At 39.5% G+C, this 23,984-nt stretch overlaps 2 protein-coding genes across 2 annotated transcripts; both read right to left on the reverse strand.

Annotated features, from left to right (window-relative positions):
* Positions 1 to 462: 462 nt before the first annotated feature.
* On the reverse strand, positions 463 to 17,690 carry LOC114560160 (tyrosine-protein kinase CSK). Its single transcript, XM_028585320.1, has 13 exons — positions 17,438 to 17,690; positions 9,624 to 9,693; positions 9,385 to 9,498; positions 9,137 to 9,249; positions 7,130 to 7,349; positions 4,581 to 4,674; positions 4,394 to 4,459; positions 3,945 to 4,044; positions 3,757 to 3,847; positions 3,592 to 3,665; positions 2,835 to 3,030; positions 2,636 to 2,722; positions 463 to 1,504 (listed from the first exon to the last, which is right to left on the reverse strand). The coding sequence occupies exons 2-13, from the start codon at positions 9,636 to 9,638 to the stop codon at positions 1,319 to 1,321; spliced, it is 1,356 nt and encodes a 451-aa protein (XP_028441121.1). The 5' UTR covers positions 9,639 to 9,693; positions 17,438 to 17,690; the 3' UTR covers positions 463 to 1,318.
* Positions 17,691 to 17,825: 135 nt separating this feature from the next.
* On the reverse strand, positions 17,826 to 23,232 carry edc3 (enhancer of mRNA decapping 3 homolog (S. cerevisiae)). Its single transcript, XM_028585048.1, has 7 exons — positions 23,080 to 23,232; positions 22,637 to 22,802; positions 22,296 to 22,516; positions 21,832 to 22,170; positions 21,582 to 21,735; positions 20,949 to 21,166; positions 17,826 to 20,847 (listed from the first exon to the last, which is right to left on the reverse strand). The coding sequence occupies exons 2-7, from the start codon at positions 22,798 to 22,800 to the stop codon at positions 20,513 to 20,515; spliced, it is 1,431 nt and encodes a 476-aa protein (XP_028440849.1). The 5' UTR covers positions 22,801 to 22,802; positions 23,080 to 23,232; the 3' UTR covers positions 17,826 to 20,512.
* Positions 23,233 to 23,984: the final 752 nt, after the last annotated feature.

Raw genomic sequence — 23,984 nt, forward strand, 5'->3', positions numbered from 1 at the left:
ATTGAAAGTAGGGCACCTGGGTAGCTCACTTGGTACAGCAAGAGCCCATATATAGAGGTTTACTCCTCAACGCAGTGGCCATGGGCTCGACTCTGACCTGTGGCCCTTTGCTGCATGTCATTCCCCCTCTCTCCCCTTTCATGTTTCCATCTGTCCTATAAAAATAAATGCCTAAAATGCCCAAAAATATATTAATACCAAAAATTGTTCTGGTACCAATTAAAAGTATTTGAGTTACATTAAAGTACACATTCCTAGTTTAAATTACAATTTACTACTTCCATATCATAGCAAATACTTTAATTTAGACAATTGATTTTAAAAAAGGATACTAAAAAATAGTTGCTTTTGCAAAACTATTTTCAAAATGTATTCTTTTTTTATTGTTGAAAATGCCAGCACAGTACATTTAATAACATTCTCATGTTCTCAAGTATAAAAAATCCAGAAAATTCATTTCAATCGGAAGATTCACAAAATAAAACATTTATTGATGTTGGATGCAAAATTCTGTACATGGAAATGATGTCAACATGACTAAGCTGAATGGTGTTATTATATCAATAATAAAAGGTGGCATTTGTCCAAACTTGTGCTTACCTTTTTGACTTATAGATGGATCCAAACACATTCAAAATTATATAGCAATGAAAAAATAAAGCTGCATAATTATAGTTATTTTAACTTAGTCCTTTTAACAAAATAATTAAACCTTCATGCAAAAAGGTGTACCTGGAAACTGAAAAAAAATAATAGAAAAATAGAGCAAGTAATGATGTATTAAAACTGTATTCCTACTTTTAAAGTGTCTCTCCTCTTTAAATGGATACCATGGTTTCAGTCAACGTAGTCAAATTATTTTACTGTCTACTCTACATGTTCATAAAATGTAATCATGCCATCAATATGACCAAGTACATCAATATAAAGGATGTAAAATATCTATTTTATCTATTTTAAACCAGTCAAGGCACTGTGGCTCTGAGGCAGCACTGTGTTCTAAGGAAAGAATTGTTGATATGACAGTTAATCATTCACTCTTGATAATCAAGCGCAGAAATACTCACTAGAGCGACTGAGCCAGTAATTAAGAGTTACTGCAGTTTAAACAACCTGAGGTGAGGGATGACGCTAAAAAACATAAACATTGACAGTTTTAATTAACGGTTCATGGACATTGTGTGAAAGCAGACTTTGTCGTGCACTTTGCAAAATAAAAAAGTCCTTTGAAATCAATTTTTTTCTCCTAGGTTATGGTCCAAGTGGTCAAAATGAAAGAAGGAGAAAGTCACTTTTTGTGTCTGTTCTGTCAGATGTATCATTGTTTTTTCCCCATCCCTTGGCTGATATGTTGTAGCCACTCCTTCAACATTTGAAAGCTTGGTCGAGCAGCAGGATCCAAGTTCCAGCACTGTTTCATGATGTTATACACCACTTCAGGACAACCATCTGGACAATCCATTTTGTATCCCTTCTCCACTCGAGGCACAACGTCTTTTAATGGCTACAGAATGGAGAAAAGTTGTAAGAGAGTAGACAGTGTTTACAGAAAACTTACTTTAAAAAACTAGTGTGTTCTGTATTTGGGGCGAGCAATGCAACTGGTCAAAAATATAGTCCACATTAAAAGGAACACGCCAACTTATTGGGAATTTAGCTTATTCACCGTAACCCCCAGAGTAAGACAAGTCGATACATACCCTTCTTATCTCCGTGCATGCTGTAATGCTGTCTGACGGCTCCAGTGGCATCAGGCCAGCACAGAACATGCTGGTGAATGGTTCCAGTAATCCTACTGCTCCGAATAAGTGACAAAATAACGCCAACATGTTCCTATTTACATGTTGTGATTTATAGAGATTTATACAGCTTGTACAAAAAACAACGTAACATGAGACACAGCCGTCTTATAACTGTAAACAAACCAGGAACTATATTCTTAGGCGGAAGAATATAGTACTTTGGCGGAGTGATATGCTCACAGCAAGCCTGCCTGAGAATATAGTCCCTGGCTTGTTTACGGTTAGAAGATGGCTGTGTCTCATGTTACGCTGTTTTGTGTACACGCTGTGACTCTACAAATCACAACATGTAAATAGGAATATGTTGGTGTAATTTGTCACTTTTGTCACAATTTGGAGCAGTAGGATTACTGGAACCATTCACCTGCAGGATCTGTGCTAGGCTAAGCTAATGCTGGAACCGTCAGACAGCGTTACAGCACACACGGAGATGAGAAGGGTATGTATCGACTTGTCTAACTCTGGGGGTTACGGTGAATAAGCTAAAGTCCCAATAAGTCGGCGTGTTCCTTTAAAGAACACAGTATATACAGTACTTTTTCAAAACAAAAAAATATAGTTTTTGCTTTTCACATTTTCATTAGAGGAATGCAGTTTATAGTCTCTTTTCTATGGTGGTATACATATTGTACATTGTTAGGTTCTATAAGTCACAATACCACATTGAAATTGTACGCTTTAGCATGATAAACTATACATTATCAAGTATTACTGAAATAGGAAAGAGTCTTAATTGTAAATGCATTGCTGATTAATCTCCCTCTTAAATCAAAACCCTAATTCCTTCTTTATATTTTCTGTATGCCTCTTTCCAAAAAAATACTGATACTTACTATTCTCGGGTAAGGTACTCGGCCAAAAGAGTAAATCTCCCAAAGCAAAATACCGTAGCTCCAAACGTCAGATTTGGTGGAAAATTTCTATTGATGAAGAGAAAAACACACATGTAAGAGTTTGTTTCAATCTGTGGGAGCTACACTTGGTAAAGCACAATACACGACATGGAAACAGTTCTTGTAAACAACAGTTCACCTTTTCTCTGAGGGCTTCTGGGGATGTCCACTTCACAGGCAACTTAGCAGTGTCCTGAGTAGAAGAGGCCTCCTTGGTCAGACCGAAGTCACTGACTTTGGCCATGTTGTCTTCTGACACAAGAACGTTGCGAGCTGCTAAGTCTCGGTGGACAAAGTTATTTGTTTCCAGGTACGCCATGGCTTCACAGACGTCTCTGTAAAAGTACAAGAAAACAAAGTTACAGACCTGAAGGACTTTTCTCTTTAAACTCTCAATCCTGGGTTAAAAAACATGCAGCACAAATGTCCTTATGATCCAACAAAACATAGACAATCTTTAGGGGTTCACTGTGGAGTTTCCTTGCAAATAAACATGGCTTAGTTCATTCAGTGTCTCTTGCCTACAATTTGTTGCATGCATCTCCACCTTAATGAAACAGTTGCCTATTGTTGTCGTCTTCTTCTCTTTTACTGGCGCAGTGCAGCCTTTCAAACTTCTAATCGTCACCAACTGTCAATATGTGGAATTGCATGAAACCAAGAGACATCACACATGTTCTTGTACCTTTTATTTGGTAATGATGATCCGTTTTTAAAGTAGGCCTACGCGTGAGATTATTTTACAAACATTCAGTAATTTGACATGCAGATCACAAAATACAAACAATTCTGGGAGCTGCTCATCAAAACATTGCTCCACAGTGCCACTAGTAATTGAAAACTCCACAGTCTACCTTTAATACAGTATAATTGTAGCCAACTGTAGTCATACGCACAGTACAAAATTAAGTAGAGCATCTCCACCAAGTACTGTCCGGCCTCTGGAACGTAAGTAATCAACCAAACAGCCCTGAAAACAAACAAACGTGACATCTTTATAACAGTACTCTGGATGCTGACAAATTGTCAGACAGACTACTTCTGTACAGTCTGCTACCTACCTTGGCCATGTACTCAGTAACTATAAACAGACTCCCATTCTCCTCTACAATCACTCCAAGCAGCTGCACCAAGTTATCGTGCCGTAGTTGCCTGAGGAAGAAGAGGAGCACACAGACATGTCATGTAGTTTACATGTGACTTGTGTATTCATGTTTCTAAAAAAAATTAAATATGTAATCTTCTTTACGTCATGACAGAAGCCTCTGCAATAAAGGCCTGTGCTGTAGCATCATTCTTTATGCACTTCACAGCTACTTTAGTCCCTCTGTAGTCTCCCACCATGACATCTGGAATGATCACAAACAATAACAATGAACTGTAACTCACATTTAACAATGTCTATATGTACTTTTATTCACAATTTATTCCTGATACCAAACCAACAACAAAAATTATATAACCTTCACTTAAACCATACGGGAAATGAGGGAATAGGATATTTTGTTAAACGTTACAACTGGAATTTAATGTAGTTAGGCAAGTTTGCATGGTTAAGGTTTAACTTTACTTTTAAGAAAACCTTTGTACAAATGAAATACACACAAATGTTAATTCTTAATTTTTATTTATCATACATATCGAATCTCTGCAACAATAAATTAAAATTGGGCCAGTTGTAAACTTGAAGCTACTTGCCTCCAAACTCTCCTTTCCCAATAACCTGCTGCAGCTTGAGGTCTTTTCTGCTCATCGACCAGCCACCTGTTGGCCATTCAAAGAGGAAACAACATTCAGCTGAAACATAACAGGCCCATACATGCTTCTCATAAACAAAAAGGCTACAATGATGTGATTGCATAAATTGTAAAAGACTGAGACTTACTCCTGGAAAACTCATCCTGAGCGGCCACCGTCCCCTCCTCCACCTTTGGCTTTATCAGTTTGGTGCACAGGCCATCGGCATCTTTGGTGTAGTGCTACAAAAGGAAGCAACACATTAAAAAGATTAAATAGAAACACCAACATTACAGCACTTTCAGGGCTCTCCAAAAGGTTGCTCATTGCATATAGCCTTATAAAAGCAAAGACAATTTTATTAGAAAACACCAGAACCGCCTTCAGTACATCGTTGGCTAAATAATCTAATAATAATGATCTAATAATCTAACTACGTAATCACCTACACAGAATTATGTTTGCTCTGTAGGACAAACTTAATATATTGCTGGATTATATATTGGAAATATATTGCTTTTCTGGAAGAAAGCCATACCAATTTGAAAGATAAGTCTCACTTCTCACATATCTCTATGAGGATATTCATTTATTTAATTTATGTACTTCTCTTTTGATTTTCTGTTGTTTTGTCATTTTCAGCTCTTCACTTTGTTTCTTGATTCACAATGTTTTTCTGGCGTTATTTTAAGGAATATTTAAGCATATAGCACAGTACAGTACAGTTTACGCAGCGAGCAGTGTTTCACAATGACCAATAGAGGGCTGTAAACGACAGACAAGGTTCCCCCTTTAATAGGTCAGACTAAAATTACTCCTCTATTTTAACTCTGTAGAATATATAGTATGCTTCTGTTAAAAATAAGCACGTTAAACAGGAAAAGGACTCATTTAGAGAGCAAAAGACCTGGTGTATTTTTGAGGTTAGAACTTTGCACCTCAGTATACTGTTCACTCTTCCTCTTTGACACTTCCTGTTCATTATTTGTTCCAGGAACTTTATGAGATCTATGAGGTGGAACAGAGACGCGGGGGCTCTTAAACAGGAAAACACAACAAACATACAGTAGAAAAAAGCTCTATATAGCACCCAGGGGCGGATTAAGGTGGTCAGGGGCCCCTAGGCTGCTCTTTATGTGAGCCCCCCCCCCCCTTATTTAGAGACACACACACACACACACACACACACACACACACACACGCACACGCACCAATTACCACCACACCACATAGGTAAAATAAGAAAACTACATCATAAAACTAACATTAACAGAGATGTAAGTGGAAAGAATACCAGATATTATCCTCTGCCACCACAGCACCAAAACATTTACAATGGAAATGTAACTAAACAGCAAAGCAGCAGAATTCCCTGGATTCACAGTTCAACAGCAAGCTGGTAATCACTTTTAGCTTTCTAAACCAACAGGTAGGCTACAGCATCTGCATCAGTGCAGAATACCCAGCTTTACTCAGGCAAAATCACAACATCATTACCAGTGGTGGAAGAAGTATTCAGATCTTTTTACTTAAGTAAAAGTACTAATACCATACTGTCCTGCATTGAAAATGTTACTTAAGTAAAAGTATGTAAGTATCATCAGGAAAATGTACTTGAAATATTAAAAGTGAAAGTACTGAATGTCGAAAAATCCTCATTTTTTTAAACAAACCAAACAAATTTATTGTCAATCAACTAGTGTTTAATGGTCTCATCATCTCAGCTGACTTGTAGCCGTTATATTGTCGGCTAGTTTACTTTAGAATCAAACATCATGTGTTCTGTGTGCAGTAATCTTAATGTGTAAAGTAACTAGTAACTAAAGTAACTAAAGCTGTAACAGATGAATGTAGTGGAGTAAAAAGTATTAGATTTATCTCTGAAATGTAGCGGAGTAGAAGTAGAAAGTGGCATTAAAAGACTCTAGTAAAGTACAAGTACTTCAACATTTGGACTCAAGTACAGTACTAGAGTACATGTAGCCTACTTAGTTACATTCCACCACTGATCATTACTGAGACACAAACCACTGTGCAATACAATAAAAAGTGAATCAAATAAAAATAATAAAAACAGCAGCAGCAGCACATAACAATGTTAATAACAACAATAATGAAACAGCAGCACAACATGTAGGCTACATATTGTTGAATAATCATCACGCCTTTAGAATTTTTTTAGAATTCACATACAGGATCCGAGCTATAGGTAGTAGCAGGGACGGACTGGGACCAAAAATTGGCCACACCACACCACAGAAGATCACAAATACCATCCGTCCTTGCTCTCCCCTGAATATGTATAGCAACTCGACTTGCTTCGTCTCTGTTTGAGTTCTCCTGTCACTGTGTGTTTATCTTTTGCGCCGCGCACCGTTATAGACTAGTCCATTTCAATGTTTTTATCAATTTCATGTGATATGTTTGACTAATGTTTTTTTTTGGCCAGCCCAGAGTCAATTGAAAAAAAACAATGGGCCGCCGATCTATGCCTAACACTTTTATGGGCCGAAAAAAAAAAAATAAGTATAATAATAATAATAAATTGTCTGGCCAATCCGGGGTCCCTGCACACGTGAGGCCCCTAGGCTGCAGCCTACGTAGCCTGTGCATTAATCTGCGCCTGATAGCACCAGAGCAAAAGACTAGAAACACCTCGTTTTATTTTTAAAACAAAGCCTAATTTGAATGTCTCACCTCAACCAGCTGCATGAGGTTTTCAAAGTAGCTCTCTTCATCGATTGTGAGTTTGCCGTTGTGGTAGATGATGCGGTAGTGCTCCACCTTGCTGTCGCAGCTCACACACAGGGTGTAGTCGCCAGGGAAGTTGGTGCTCTCTCGTACCAAGAACAGGCCTGTTTCAGGAGGGTGAAGCAACTGCTCTGCCTGATCCCGCGTTATCTTCCCATGAAACCATCTGCGAGTGGAAGAACAAGAGAGGTAACATCAAAAGGAGACCATTACAACTCTGTCAACACCACTCATCTAATCAATGTAAATTGAAAAAACACTCTGAAATCCTTAAAATTATGATAACTCATACATTCTAAACACCAAATGATTGAAATCTATTTGGATCCTTTCTGCTGAATTCCTTCTGTTTGCATCAATCATTGCAAGGCGTGCCAGTTTATAAGGTACACAAATCTAAAACTAATGCAGTGTAATACAACGGCCCTGCAATAAATCCACTTTTCATGACGTTTATAATGTTCAGTTATTGTGTTGGTTCAATTTTATGGTTGTTTTGGCACCTACACCTATAGTGCTGTTGATATTGATTATACCGCATTATACTGATACTGAGAAGTGTTTCTAATATTTTGTCCACCCTATTTTTATCAATGAGGGGAGACTCAAATATTAGAAACACCACTCAGTATAACAGTTACTCAGCATAATACAGTTCAACAGCATTGCAAAACTACAGCCATCAAAATGAGCATTAAGTTATTTGCAGTATAAGTATGTCCTCTGTCAGCATCGGAAGGGATGCCTCTAACTGTTTTAAGAGGTATTAATCAGACCGACATCAGTATGTAAAAGCAGTGAAGGCCAAATCTGAATTCCTGCCGGTTAATAAGGAAAGACTGCCGGGATCCATGTTGGGCCTGTGTTGCTGATGATTCTCCATAAGCCTTTGAGACATTAAACAAAACAAATTCTGTTCTGAAGATCCAGAGGTATAGATTACAGTCATTTGCATATCCACTGTGACCAGTTCTATTTTGGAGAGGGTCACAGAATGTACTGTAATAAATTCATTTGCATCTGGGTTCATGAGCAAGGTACATTTAAATATCACACAGGAAACCTTGTTGGAAAGCTGAGAAAGAGCCTTTTTCTCCCCACACTAACAGAAGCAGCTTCCCTCCGAGTTTTAGGAAGAAGAGTTTTCCTTTCAGTTCTGTATTACAGGGATTTACTATTTCATAGACATAATGCTGCTTCCACTCAGAGGCCCCTAGATCCCCTTTACCATTCTACTCTCACATGACTGGTGCTATTTACAATAATGAGAACAGTTGGCGTTCTGCCACTTCTTTCTGTTCTTTTAATATTATTTACTGTCAACTGTCAACACACACAGTGTTCTGCATGTATAAATACTAAATATTATAGTCTGTAAACATACATACACATACTAAGTGATTATTTAAGGTCAATACTAGGAAGATTAGACTAAGGGTAGGGGCTGTCATGTCTTTTCTAATGGCTATATTTGGTCATGTTATGTTTCATGTTACCTTTCATTGTGTATTTTTTTGTCACTGGTTGTTGTCTAGGTACATTTGTCTTCATCTGAGACATTGATCAAGGGCACTATAAATAAACCTGTCATTCATTTACATGCTCGCATGAAAACGGAAACCCGTCATGTGGACAAACAGGGAGATTTTTGAAACAACAGGAAACTACACAGAGTTCAAGCAAAGCTGAGCTAGAAACCGACACAAGTGCACTGCAATTACAACACAGCCTGACCAGCTGTGGTTTCCATTCACATAACTCACTAAGCGTCGTTGTTGGAAGAGGGTAAAGTCAAGCTATTTTAGCCGCTTCTGCAGACGCCACACAAAGCTGGTGTGGTGGCAACTTTTGAGATATAGACAGTAGATATATTAACCTAATCTAGTTTGCATTGAAAGGATAAGATCACATTGAGCATCAGAAATAATTAAACCATGATAATTGTGTACTCACGGCATTAGACTCAGCTTGCCTCCAGATTTCACACCTTCTCTTTTCATAACATAGTTGGCTGGAATGGTTCCCTCGCGACCTGCAGCATTTTTAGCTTTGTACCAGTTTGGATCCTAAAACACAAAATGTCAGAAATGGTTAAAATGCATATATACAAGTGTCAGCATTGTCAAATTTACATATTGCATGAGAACTCAGAAGCAAAACTCTATATTTATAGGAACATAAGTTAGGCCATGAAACGTTACCTTTGTGACGATAACAATAGTCAGCACATCTCCTTTGTTAAAGGGCAAGTCCTGTTCTGATGTGCCTGTGAAGTTGTACCTGGCCACACACTCTGTGCCCTGTGGCCATGGAGTCTACGGGAACATGGATAGATCACAAATTAGTAAACAAATGTCTCACAAATTACTCATCAGACATGTCTTGTTGTGTATCTGAGTTTTGACATGCACGTAATCTGGAGGCCTACTCTGGATCTTACCTGGATCTCTGTCATGGTGAGGTGGTTCAATCCTCTCACAGGCGATGTTTTCTAGCTGCTACCATTAGAGCTGGTACACACACACACACACACACACACACACACACACACACACACACACACACACACACACACACACACACACACACAAAACAGTGCATAAGAAGAGAAAGAGAATATTTAGCCTGCTTCGGAGAGATTCACTTAACCACCAACAAATTCTCAGGAAGACAGTGAATTTGTGGTTTGGCTTTGTAGGTGCGCATCGCATGTTATTTCATAGTTACCAAGTCAGCTATTATCACAACACACTAAAGTAGTGTCAGCTCAGACAGTGCCAGTAAAAAAGAACTCGCTAATACAGAAAGCAGAACTAACGAGTCTTGTTTTTTTAAATCTTTTTTTAAAATCACACTTTCACAACTGGGGCAGAATGTTTCCATGACGCAGGATAACAGTATGCACATAAAGACAAGGCCTCAGTGTTTTGATGGATACTAACTCAGAAATATATTTGTAAAGTATATTTTGGAACAATATTCTAGCTGACTAGCCACTTCTACTTATTTATTGTTTTCATCTCATGTATTCTAACCCATGGCAGAGACATAGACTTCCTCTGCCATGGGTAAGAATGTATGTCTGTGAAATTTGTAAGTGTCAATGCATGTCCATGTCTGAAGCCAAAGGAACATTTTTACACAAGTGGGAAAGGAGCCAGTTGAGGTGGTTCGGGCATCTGGTAAGGATGCCCCCTGGGCGCCTCCCTAGGGAGGTGTTCCAGGCACGTCCAGCTGGGAGGAGGCCTCGGGGAAGACCCAGGACTAGGTGGAGGGATTATATCTCCAACCTGGCCTGGGAACGCCGATCCCCAGTCGGAGCTGGTTAATGTTGCTCGGGAAAGGGAAGTTTGGGGTCCCCTGCTGGAGCTGCTCCCCCCGCGACCCGACACCGGATAAGCGGACGAAGATGGATGGATGGATGGACAATAAAGATGTCTAAAAGCCATATAACTTGTAGTTTCTATTCTATATGTTAACCAGACACATTCTCCAGCTAAGCCCCAATGACTGGCCCTTGTAGGAATCAAGATAGTTCTCTTCAACTTTGGAATGCAAACTTGTGGTGAGATCTGACCAGGCCCGAGGGACTCATCCAGCCCAGCGTTTCTTTACGTCAATAAAGCAGCCACTACGACTGTAACTTAAGGCCTGAGTCACCCAGGGGCAGTGTTTCCATGATACATGCACAACAAATCAGAGCAGAAAGGATGACCTTTGGATTAAGTCATGCTCTAACCCTTTCAATCCTCTCCCAAAACCCCACTTCCTCTCTTCCTGTATCAGTTCCGATGGAGAAGTGATGGGGCTCAATCGTCAGAGCTCAGGGAAAATCCTGGCTCTGATCAATTCTGTCACTGAGGTCACATCCTCCGACATGTCCGTTACTATACATATTAGTGTGGGGTTCTTGGAAACATGAACAGATACTCTGCTGATATCACTCTCTGAGCTCTTCCTTTTAAAATCATCTTTCCTTCACTGAAAACATAATCTGGCATGTCTTCTATGTCACACATTTAATGACCAGCCCCTTCACAGACACCAAATATGAGACTAAGAATTCTCCAGAATTCTCCAGAAAGGACTGTCATCACCTAGTATGATGAGGATGAGACGGATGTTGTCCCCCATAGAGTACTGCAGCTGTCTATCTGAACACATTTCCCACGCCCATCAACCCAGCAAGGACACCCCCCATTTAGCATCTGCTCATTCAAAACCCATCTTTTCTACATTACACTTTGACATTTCACACTGTGCAGCAGGTCATAACAGGAATAAAAGACTTAAAATCTGAAGTCATGCTAGCAGTGCTTTAAGGTTGTAATGCACATTGTGAAGGAAACCAAACCAATCTGTCCAGCTGACCCCCATCACAGGTTTAAAATGCGTATCTTAAATCATGAGCAGTTCAGCCAAAGAGAGTTTCTCTTCTCAAATTGTTTTGTTAAAATTTTGTTTAGAAGCCTGGGAGGCTGAAAGTATCCAGTATATAGTATCCAGATTCTCTCATAACACATTAATCATCTCGTGGCCTCTCTGATGACCCCTCTAGGATATCCTGACCCCCAGGTTGGAAACCACTGCGCAAGATACAAAGCAGTGGTGGGAAGTAACTGTACTTAAGTACAATTCTGAATTATTTGTACCCTAATTTTATGCTACTTTTTACTCCACTACATTTACTTGGTACCTGTTGTCATGTGTTACTTTGCAGATTAAGATTTAAAAAACGTATAATGAAATATATAAAATACAATCCATTGTTATAAAGTAAATTAAACCAGCCAACAGTATAAAGAATGAGTAAAATGAGCTCTAGCGCAGCCAGCTGCAACATAAAAATACAGCTTACATGTTACTGCATCAATAATAATAATAATAATAATAATAATAATAATAATAATAATATATAATAATGTAACAGAGCCCATTTTAGCTGCATAGTGAATACTTAAATTTTTATACTTTAAGTTCATTTTCTTGATAATACTTATACTTTTACTTAATTAAAAGATCGTAAAACACTTCCACAAAGACCACATGGTATTGTTAAACAAAGATCATGAATATCTGCACCAAAGTGCATGGTAATCTATCCAACATTTCACTCTGAATCACAAATGTCTACCTGCTGGTGGTGAGAGATAGACTGGGTAAACCCAGCCCGATCTGCCGGCGATTTGATTTCGCCCTGCAGCTAAGGCTGGAAACCCGTACGTTTATCTATCCTGCTTCCGTTACAAATTTGCGGGAACCAATCACAAACTGGCTTATCCACCTGGCGCGCTATTGGCGGGTTTAACACGATGACAATAGAGAAGCGACCAAGCAGCTTTTTGTTTACATTCAACAAGCCGGCCACCGAAGAGCAGCACTCCATGGCAGTGTCACTACCCGATGTGAGTTGAGTGCAGATATGAGTTGCGCATGCGTCACTTTACGACAGCCCCACACAGGTAGGCTAGCAAGTCTGTTTTGCTGTTAGCCACAGAATAATGAGATAGGTACATTACATAGCAGTAATTTATTATTTAGCGTAAGGCATCACATTTTCACGGCATGATCCCTGATGTCAGTTCTAGATTAGAGGCTGAAGTAGCCTACAAGAACCTGCTAACGAGAGACTTCTGTAATATCAATACAATAAAAATGGACATACATAACAAAATTCGTTCACTGCTGGCTACAAGTTAGCAATCAAACACAACAAAGGCTGTCACTTAGCAATCAAACAATCATAGATAGCTAAAACGTTTGCCGGATCCGGATCCCTTGGCGTTATGCCGTTAACCGTTTAAATCTGAGCATGCGCAACTCACATCTGCACTCGACTCACATCGGGTAGTGACAGCAGCAACCCATTGATGCCGCTGTCGCTGTTACGTCACCCAGATCGTTAGTCTGATTGGTTGAAGGACTATCCAATTGCGTACTCCCCAGACTAATGTTCAATCTTAAAAGATTGAGCTTGGTCTGATGATAGCCAGACTAGGTGAGAGAGGTAAAGTCAGTGAATCACCAAGGTCAGTAGGAGTCATCCTGTAGGGACCATGAATGTCTGTACAAACGTTTAAGGCAACCATCCAATAGGCCTAGTTGTTGAGATATTTCAGTCTGGACCAAAGTGGTTGACCGACGAATGCCATGCCTGGAGTCATGCTGCTAGTGTGGCTAAAAACTAATCTAAACTAAGTGAGAAATCTTCTGACTTAAATCTCTAAGACTCATTTATAACTTGAAGTAGGAAATCATGCTCACAATACTCATTGTGAAACATAATCTATCTGGGCAAAGTCCTTGAAGAAGCAAAGTGATCTCACCAAGTGAGGAACAGATCAATGGGGCCAAGGCTGACACACAACAGCACATTTTAATTCCTCTGAATACATCTCAGCAGCAGGCCACCAGCAGCTGATTGAATGGGACAGAACTCAGTCTGTCAACGTGTAACATTGACATTTCCAGAGAGCTCTACATGAAACCACAGCTTGCCATTTTCAGGAAGCCGACAAGGCTGTCATTGTGAGTCGGTCGAGTTTCTACTGACCCCCAGGCTTTTACTGACCCCTGTCTCAATGAGAAGTCCATCATCCTCAGTCTGTCCATGAGTAGCTTTAGGGGCAGCAATGCTACAGTTCGGCAGGTCTGAAGATATACATTGTATTTCACATTTTATTACAATCAACAGAGTACAATCAACTTGTGTCTGCTGCTATTGTTATTGTCAGGTAAATTCTCTTTTAAACACAGACAAAAAATATACCTGATCAATACTTAACAATACCATGATACAGCAATGGCAGTCAGTGAATTAGTACATCTAATTGAGAGATAGAGTCTGCTACAGGAGAAGCTATGCATGACATAAGCTACTGAAAGCAACAAGAAACCAGCAAACTTAGTGACAGACAGGAAGGAAGGAGTCAGGAAAGAGCACAAAGTTGCTCCAAATTTAACAAGTCACTATTAAATATAGCGGTCATATCTATTCAAACAAAGCTTATATAGATATTATAGTCTAATTTGACATATTCTTGGCATCCATAACAATCATATTGTTCAAACCAAACCGGTTGATCAACATTTGACTCTTGTCTTGGGCAAGTCAGTCGTAGTCTAAACTGTACAAATCAGCAGTAGCCTGCCTGACTGCAAGAAGCAAGACAGAACAGGAATGTAGAACTATCTTCTTTGGTCGTGCCACTCCCTCGTCTATCTGCAGAGGTGGAAATGCTGATCATGCAAGGTGTTGCAAAGCTGCTGTGATAATGTGAAGTGAGGATGGCTGGAGGCCCTGTGGACACATTTGCAAATGTATCACTCAAAAACCACATTGTGCGCTGGACTTTGACATGTTAATTTAGGCAATAACAGGGCAACCTTCAAATAGATATCCTCAGTTGTGGAAAAGAAACAAGTACATTTACTCAAGTATTGTACTTAGGTTGAATTTTGAGGTACTTGTACTTTACTTGAGTATTTCCATTTTAGGCTACTTTATATTAGAGCTCAGCGATATGGAGAAAATCAAACATCCCAATATTTTGGACCAAATACCTCGATATCGATATTGTGGCGACATTGTATGGTTGACAATTGGTGCTTTCACAAAATATGCACACAATGAGATTTTTGATAAATAATCATCAGTTATGTTGAAATAATAACTATGTGGGTAAAGGCAAATAACAGAACAGCTAGAACAGTCTCTGTGTGTTCAGAAAATTACATCACCCTACTGTAATGCAGCCTTTAAAACCAGGAAAAGACACCACTTGTGTCATATCAGGATATTACGATATCCAAAATTTAAGACGATATCTAGCCGATATAATATCGATATATTGCCCAGCCCTACTTTGTACTTCTACCCCAAAACATTTCAGAGGGAGATATTGCACTTTAATCTCCTGTACATTTATCTGACCGCTAGAGTTACTTGTTACATTTTAGATTAGCATTTATATATATATATATATATAAAAATCAGTCACAGGGCCATTTACTTTTTTACTTTTGATACTTTGAGTGTATTTTGCTATTAATACTTCTGTGCTTTTACTTAAGTATTATGAATGCAAGACTTTAACTTGTAATAAGTATTGTTACATGAATGTATTGTTCCTTGTACTAAAGTAAAGGATCTGAATACTTCTTCCACCACTGGATATCCTGTAATAACGTATCAATGAGTATCAGGTCTGTGTTATTGACTGTGTGCTCCTGCATCCCTCTTCTATGTGCAGCAGGGGGGCCTGGGTAATCTGCCCCACATCTTGAGCCCTTTAGCCTCAGGATGCTCTGTGACTGCTTTGATGCTGCTGCCCTGTTATCGTCACCATTGCAGCAGCAGGGTGGCAGGGCCAAGTGCAGAGAGAAAGAAACAATGATTTCTGTCCATGGCCCCTGAGCTTTTATCTGACTGGTAGACAAACCAACTCACAGAGTGGTGAGAAATGTACACTAAGAGAAAGAGTGCATGCCAACAGTTCGCCCAGCTGATTCTGACAGCCTGCAGATGTTCTTGAGGAACCTCAGAGGAGGAAATCACCTCTGCCTCCAGGACAACAGCTGGACTCTGGTGCAGCAGCATTGCTCACTGAAACAACTGTCTGCAGGATATAAAACAGGAAGTGTGAGTCTAGTGGTAGGGCCTGCAGCACAAGCAGTCATTGTATCACTTTAATGGCCGTCAGTTTTGCCTGTGAGGCTTGGTAAAGGCACAAAGCAAATGACAGGGTATACATGTGAAATAGCATCCTGTTTGTCATAAATAAATACAAAACCTAACCCTGAAAAACAAGGCTGTCTTCAGAGTAACAGGAAGACAAAATAAATTGTCAGTCAGGGGAAAATCCCCCTTAATTGGGCACCCAGGCATTACAGTTAACTTTCCATTTTACTTCTATCCAAAGTTCAAACAACATAATGAAGGTCTTGACACTTACATCCGTGGCACTATTGGCAATTAATGATATTACGAAGTTAACACGTCAGAAAAACACACACCATGTAAGGCAAAGCTGCCATGCCTGAGTAGTGGACAGACACTTCCTTGCTGTGGTGCAATGCACACCATGCAGTGCAATGCTGCTCTGCTGATGCAGCCATGCATACACATTACAGGTTAGCAGCTTTGCTGTGGTTTCATGAGCTTGTTTCACCAGCTTTATTCTTCTTGACAGTTTTGTCACACTCTAAAAGAAGACCTGACTATGGAAGAAGCTCTTCCATAGTCAGGTCTTCTTCAGCACCTGACTGGCTACTGGCTTCAGTCTTTTCCAGAAACTTGCTGCCTCAGCCGGAGGGGCATGACCCTGAAGCAGACCCAAGAGGTCCTTAGTCCCTCAGTTCTGACAAATGCTGGTTCCATTGAACTTTTTGTTTTCTGTTTGGCACTTGCTTTTGGTGCAGTGGTTGCTTGTCCAAATTTTTGGATTAATCGTTTCCTGAAAATGACAGACTAAATGACAAAAAGCAATAGCAAACTGAGAGGCATTACCATTGAATATTAACCTCTTTGCAAGTCACACATTCCTGCAAGTGCAGGCAGTTTTACAAAGTCAGTAATAGTTTCAAAAAAATGTCAAAAATCGCAGGCTCTATGATAGTTCTGATGTAGGCTACCATAGTCATCAATGATCATTATAAACACTACCATTATCTACCATGTTGTGACAGGCAATTTGGAGAGCTGCATGATGTGCAGCGGCACACGATGTGAAGTGGCAGAAGTTTGAAGGGGGAGGATGTTAATAAGGAAATCATATATTTATTAATCCTATTTTTGTTTTACTGTAAAGCACTTTGAAATGCACCTATATAAAACGAAGTATATATAAACGCTTGATTATGTAGCCTATCTGTCACAGGCTCCAAAGACCAGTGCTTTCTTATCAACTTTATCAGAGCTGTCAGTCAGCGCGAAGTGTAAGCGCTGACAGGCCCACAGCTTAGCTCTATTTTGGAAAGGTATCAGGCTACCACAACAAAACAGCGTTACTGCATCAACAAGCTACGGCTCCATTACAAGATAAAACTAACCTGTTTGCAGGCAAAAACCAATAAGCTTGAGGCAATAACAGGTGATTCGGTTACTGCCCAAAGTCCGTTTTTATTTGAGCAACGGCAGACAAATTGCCATTCACGAAATATATAACCGACAGTTGATGTGGACGCGCAAAACACAAGTCCTGGTGAGGTGATATCTGCCTAAGGTGACCCAAAACTTCAGCACTCCAAACGTACCTCAATAAAACCAGCCAAGACTTTTGTTGCTGCGTCTTCTCATGTTAACATCATTTTGAAAAGTCGCCTTATATGATGAAAAATGAACTTTCCTACAAACTTCTCAGCAGCCTCGACGGTCCTCCTATTGGAAAATAGTAAAATGATTGAGAAAAAAAACACGATAAATCCGGATAAAAATTGCAGCGATTAAATAAGCGCGATTCAGACTACTTCAGACTGACCCACTCCTTTTCCCCGTCAGAACATTCAAGTTTTTTGCCCCACCTTGATTTTGCAGTGCACATGCGCGTTAATGAGAAACTATTCGGGCTAAAAATGGATCATTGAATTAATTTCAGTCAAGTTGGTGAAGAATGTGATCAATGATTACAAAAAGTCCACAGAGTTAGAGCAACGGTGGAAGTGTTTTATTGTTTCAATCTGCGGACATGACACAAGAGGACTGCACAGTATTTTGAACGTCGACTTCGCTCCCAAAAGCAAACAGTTGTCCTGATAAAACCTCCCACTGGTTAGAAGAAGAAGCATAACCTGCGTTTAAACAATTATTATTTTAAAACAGGTGCTTTCCTGACAAAGGCCAGACCACCTCATGGTTTCTGACGCTTCACATTTCGTAGAGAAATAACACTAGTGTTTGTAGAAATAGTACATAAAGCTGCCATTACAACAGAACAAGGAAGAGCCACCCAAAGTGTGGTTTAATGCCCCCCTGGCGGCCAAAGAAAAAAACAACTCCTTACATTCAGTAACGCTGGTGGAGGTTTTCAAGCCAGACTTGTCTCAACAGACGTGACACAACACATCAGGCCGGAGGAATGTTGGAGAAAGGACAAACCCTTCGTGCATGAAACTAATTTTCACTGAATCGGTTTGTGAACCCTGTGCAGATAATGTGCACTGCGGAAAAAACAACTTATTTTTAATCCTCCTGAGATGTTAACAAGTTAATGCGTGGACACAATACCACACCATAAACCATATCCCAAATTACATAATTTGTAACTTCTGAAACAGCTTCACTTTAGCCTTTTCTAGACTACGCTGACCTCAATGATGCAAGATTTAAGTACATGTTGGTGTACAAAATGTGCATGTCCAGTAAAGCATCTGTCCTGGACACATTTCAAAATGAAGGTGATCTTGTTAAATAATAAGCAAAGGGGTTGACTTCTGTTGTCAAAAAAAAAAAAAAAAATCTAGGAGTAGAGATGCCTACAACCCCATCTGTCAAGGCCTCAAGAAGCAGCTCAAAACAAGCAGTTCTTCTTTAATTACTCAAGAGGTTACATCTTGATCAAATCCCAAATATACAGAGCATTTCTACTTTAGAAAAAGGCTGCTGGTTTTGTCAACCAACACAACTTTGTTAAAAAAAAAAGTAAACTGTAGACAGTCTGACCTGCAAGGGTTTTGAAACGTAAAGGACCATACCATCATTTACAATCACTTCCATTTAACTAACCATCTAAAAACCATGCTACTGTTTTTTTTTTAGAAATGTTGATGCAATTTGTCTTTCAGGCATCTATTAGCTTCTATTCATTTCAATATAACATGGAAATCTACTAGGATACTCTTAGTCCATCACAGACAATGTCAAGTATGCATTCATTTTTGTTAGTGTAATGCAGTGCACATTTTTAAAATATGCGATTATCTACATTACCACACAAAAAAAATGTAACTACTGCAGACTTTATGTTTACTGCGATGGATTAGCAACATAACAGAGCTTTAAGAGTCTAATTTATTTTATACTGTAATAATTGGAAACCAATAGAAAAATATATCAGATTTTTTTTAACAGTAGTCTGAATTAAAAGAAAGGTCAGAACATGTTAATACACATGATTTGCAAGGAACTGAAACATGCAAACACTCTGGTATGGTCCTTTAACACATACAACAGAGAGCCAAAGTTAGCCAAAGTGAAACTGCAACTTCTTTCTGGGTTCTATTCCCAGAAAATGTCATTCAAAATCTCATTGACATGTGTTACTACTCTATAGTCATAACTAAAAATCTAGCTTTCAAACGGTCTTTCTCAACAGTATGTTGTGTGGCTCGCTTCAAGAGTTTAGACAAAGCCAGTAGTTTTTTATTTTTATTATTCAATATTTGTTTTTAGTGGCCTTTACGCACGTTTTATGGATATGGACAAAACCAAGTTACAATGACCGAAGTACCCGCACTTGTAGTTCGTTCATGGGAGCAGTAGATTTTTTGATGCTCACATAGTAAGCGTTTAACTTTGTTATTGTAACAACTGCTTATAACAACTGCAGTAGTGGATGGCAAATTGTATTGACGCGACCGATAAAATAAATGTTGAATGCATTGACCGAAGCTAGTGGAACAGAGGCTAGCCCGGGCATGACGTCATGACTTTGGCTCCCCATTGTGACAAAATTTTAGCAACGGGTTTTCATTAAAAGTCAAGATTGCTAGAGGTTTTGCATGCTGTGTCATCTTATCAAATGGAATATAAATGGATTTTCTATCCTAATAAAACATAAGACAACAGTAACAGAGTGCTGAAGAGTATGGCAGGCTATAAACCAAGCCATTAGCAATGGTAACACCAATGCAATTTGGATTTATGTTGTCTCATCCAGATTATAGTAATAACAATACATTTGCATGTATCGTATGGTGGATCTCCATTTCATTCAACCGATGGCTTTGAAATGAGGCTAGATTACAGAGACATTAATAAATGTTTCCATTTTAAATCAGATATTGTCTTATTCAATCTAAAACTACTGAAGACTATGTGGTATTATGTTTGATACTGTATTTTTCTGAAAAATCTATCTTCCAAATATATTGTAATATCATGTAAATACAATGGTATCTACATAACTGCTGAATGCTCTGATGGTCAACACATTTACTTTTTCAATAAAACTCTTTCCTATCCCACCCACATGCACTTAGTCCTGGTTGAACTAATGTACCAAACAGTGGTCCCATTCACATGTTGATGAGTTAGAAACTTGATGGATGAACTCTGGAATACAAGGTGCCGAAACCCAAATGGGCATGGAGGGCTGTTGACCATTAGTTCCATTATGGAGAGTGCAAGGGGATGACAAATTTGCAGCCAAAAGGAGAAATGTACTTGATTCCCACTTCCTGGAACACCTGGCGAGGAATACCTATGTCACACAGGTAAACCCTGCCAGCTCCCTCAGCCAGGGGAAGGGGGAGGCAAAGAGAGAGAGACCACTTGGCCTCTACAGCCTGCCCCTGTCCCCTACCAGGAGGGTCTAAGCTGAGTACTGGCGCTCGGTTCTGGTTAGCCCAGTCTGCAGCTGTTCGGTACCAAGGCTGATCCAACAGGAATGTGTTCTCGTGGCAGTCCAGGCAGTTTATGATTAAGTCTACTGGGGTGTCTGGAAGGTCTGTGGATTCAGACAGAAAAATTGAAAAATATGACCTCACCTAGAATGCAAAATGTAAAAAAAAAACAGAGTAAATTATAAAAGTAGAAAAATATGCCCACCTTTCATGCTTGACACCTGTTTGCCACTAGTCTTGTTGAAGAGTGTGAGCTCGCTGGTGACTGAGTCGAGCATCTTGACAAAGTTTGGCAGAAATAAGATGACCTCCACTTCATGATTGGCCAGGTGACGACCACAGCTGATGCCCTGAGCACCCTGAACATGAGGGCCACACAGCAGAGCCACTGTGGGACGCTGGTGTAAATTTTTTGGAGTGAATCTGGAAGAAAAATATAAAATAAACTAAAGTTGCTTTTCTGAGATTTTGCTATCTCCAAACACTGAATGCCAGTAAATTCATATTTGGTATAAAATACAATAAGCTGCACTAGTATGGAGCCCTGATGTGTCTTTTTTTTTTTTTTTTTTTTTTTTAAATCATGCTACTTTTCTGATCACTTAATAATGGCTTATTTTTTCAATATTGAACATTTGGGGTGTTGAATTAAAACACTACTATATTTAGAATTTTGTTACAGCTGATAATGTACCTTGCTAACAACACATAGCCAATGTAAACAGGGAGTAACTAATTTCTATGAACATTAAACCTATACTGTCCGGATAGATTCTTGGTCTGTCACGTAGCTAAGGCTGCTCTCATCTGTGCTTATAAACCATCACTACATGCTTACCTGTTGGGCCCTCCCAGCAATGTAAGTGCCATCTGACTTGCACACACTCCAGTCATTTCAAGCCTTCGCTCCAGTGAGAGACCATGACGCTCAGCGACTGACAACAGACGCTGGTGTAGTTCATAGGATATACTGGGTACAACGAGCCCAGAGTCTGTATGGAAAAAAACAACACAAGTATATTTAACAGTACACTTCTGATAATGTGCCCTCAGTACCATTTGTTTCATTACTATGTGAAACAACTTACCAGTGCAGTACTCTTTGGCCCCGGTCTGTGGTACAGTAATCTGTCTGTACACAATAGGTTTGGCCTCCAGGATGTTTTCATCATGACGGTACCGTGAAGGGGTCTGCTCTTGGGGCGTCCCACGCGACCTTGCACCATTGCGGCGCTCAGATATGTTGATTTCTGAGAAAACTGCTGCTTTGTCAAAAAGAGCCAAGTTTCCTTCAAAATCAAAGTCTGTATCCAGCCCGTCGTCCATGCCATCCCCAAAACACTCGTCGTCTCTGTGCTTCATCTGACCATTTTTCACCCCATTCTTTTTCGGTGTCGCTTGGTTTGCCCCTCGGCTACTAGATGACCCTGATGGGGATGATATACAGTAAATCTCAACACAATCAGCAATATCCAAGGAAGGTTAAATTCAAGGGCAACTGGACTTGGTTATAGTAGTATAAATATATATGTGTGTACTAAATTGCACTTACAGGAGTTGTGTCTTTGACGAAATCCTTTTGGCTGGCCAGGTATGTCCAGGTGACGTTCTCCATAGCTTTTGGAGCAGTGCTGAGGAGAGTTGAGTTTCTCCACAGGCCTGGGGTCACCCTTTGGAACTGCAACTGGAACACTGCTTACCTTCGTAGAAGAGCTATTCCTAGCATGGCCTTTTCTGATATCTAAAATCTTTAGTTCCTTTATGTCAATGGCACTGCAGAAATCAGAGAAAAAGTAAATTACTGTATTTAGTAACAGGAAGAAACAGTGGTTGTCTATCAGCCCAATCTGTGAAAAACATCCGAGGAGCATACAACTTGTGGCTGAGCTTTACCTGAATGTGACCTCGGGAACAGGGCACTTGACTCCATTATGGAAAGGTTGTTTTAAGGAGATGGTTTGGCTGGACTGGTCCACAGACACCACCTCTCCTTGATAGACTCCCAGTGTTGGTCCACAGTTAATTGACACCAAACTACCCAGCCAATCCGCTGCCATGACTGCACGATATTGAAAAAACAGAAGTTTTAATTTCACGTCACTTGTCAGAGAAGCTTTGTAATAAAAAAAATAAAAATAAAAAAAGTATGTTAAATTAATAATCTATCAGTACTTATGTCGGTAGGACATCAGAATGTTACCGAATACGCTATGCTAACTGACTAGCTTAGCGTCGGCCTGTTATTTAGCATTAACGTTGGCTAAGTTTCTATCTCGTGTATATTGCAAGACGCAAAAGCTGTATTTGATTAAAGGCGTGGTGTTAAAGTGTTGTACCTTTTCGGAGTTGATGCGAAGCACTCTTTTCAATAACACAAATTAATTAGGTGCCGAAAGGGAAATTGTAGTATATTTAGACTGCTAGCTTTTAGCTTATTGAATAGTCGAAAGATGCTGTTGCTAGCTCCTGGATGACTACTTCCGGCCTCCGATGCGTTTCTTCTTTCAAAATAAGAGCTTAACTGTAAAAAAAAGTTTTTTACCTAAATGTAAATGAGCGAAATCTGAGATACTGCGATTTTTATTATCCAAATGTATTTGATTATCAATATTTTGTGTTTTTGTTTTGTTTAATTTAAAATGCTGAGTCACATGTAACGCTTATGACTGTTTGAATAAATTGTGGGACGTGCAATATTTTGAAGGATGGAACTGAATAATGGTCTGACTGTCACATGTAAAGAAACAACTTTGGATTCAATCAGTTGCATGCAATATTTCACACTAAGATGTAGAATATTAGCATGCTTATATAGCCATGATATGATTCATCACATGCTTTCTATCTATCATCATCATTCCAAAACCAAAGCCCATAAGAGCATAAATATAAAACAATCCTAATCAATCATGACACATCCACTTCCATACATAATTAATCAGAGGTAAGCTATGTGTGTTATGATCAGTGTTTGTGAGATGTTCTTAACGACTCATGTCAACAAACAGCCAGTCAGCAGGCTGAGTGAGATCATGTGGAGACTATCCCAGAAGTGTTTAGCACATGACACATCCACCCCACTGCGTCCTGTGTACATAGGTTACCATGGATACTCAGTTCAAGAGATGTACACTGAAAAGCTTGCAATCAAAGCTGTGTGAGGCTTACAAGCAGAGCAATTTGACCAAATGACCATTGTCACTGAACTGGAGAGGGTTTCTGCAGCAAGGTACTGTAAGAG

Source organism: Perca flavescens, chromosome 8 (assembly GCF_004354835.1).
Source record: "Perca flavescens isolate YP-PL-M2 chromosome 8, PFLA_1.0, whole genome shotgun sequence".
NCBI classification, from domain to species: domain Eukaryota; kingdom Metazoa; phylum Chordata; class Actinopteri; order Perciformes; family Percidae; genus Perca; species Perca flavescens.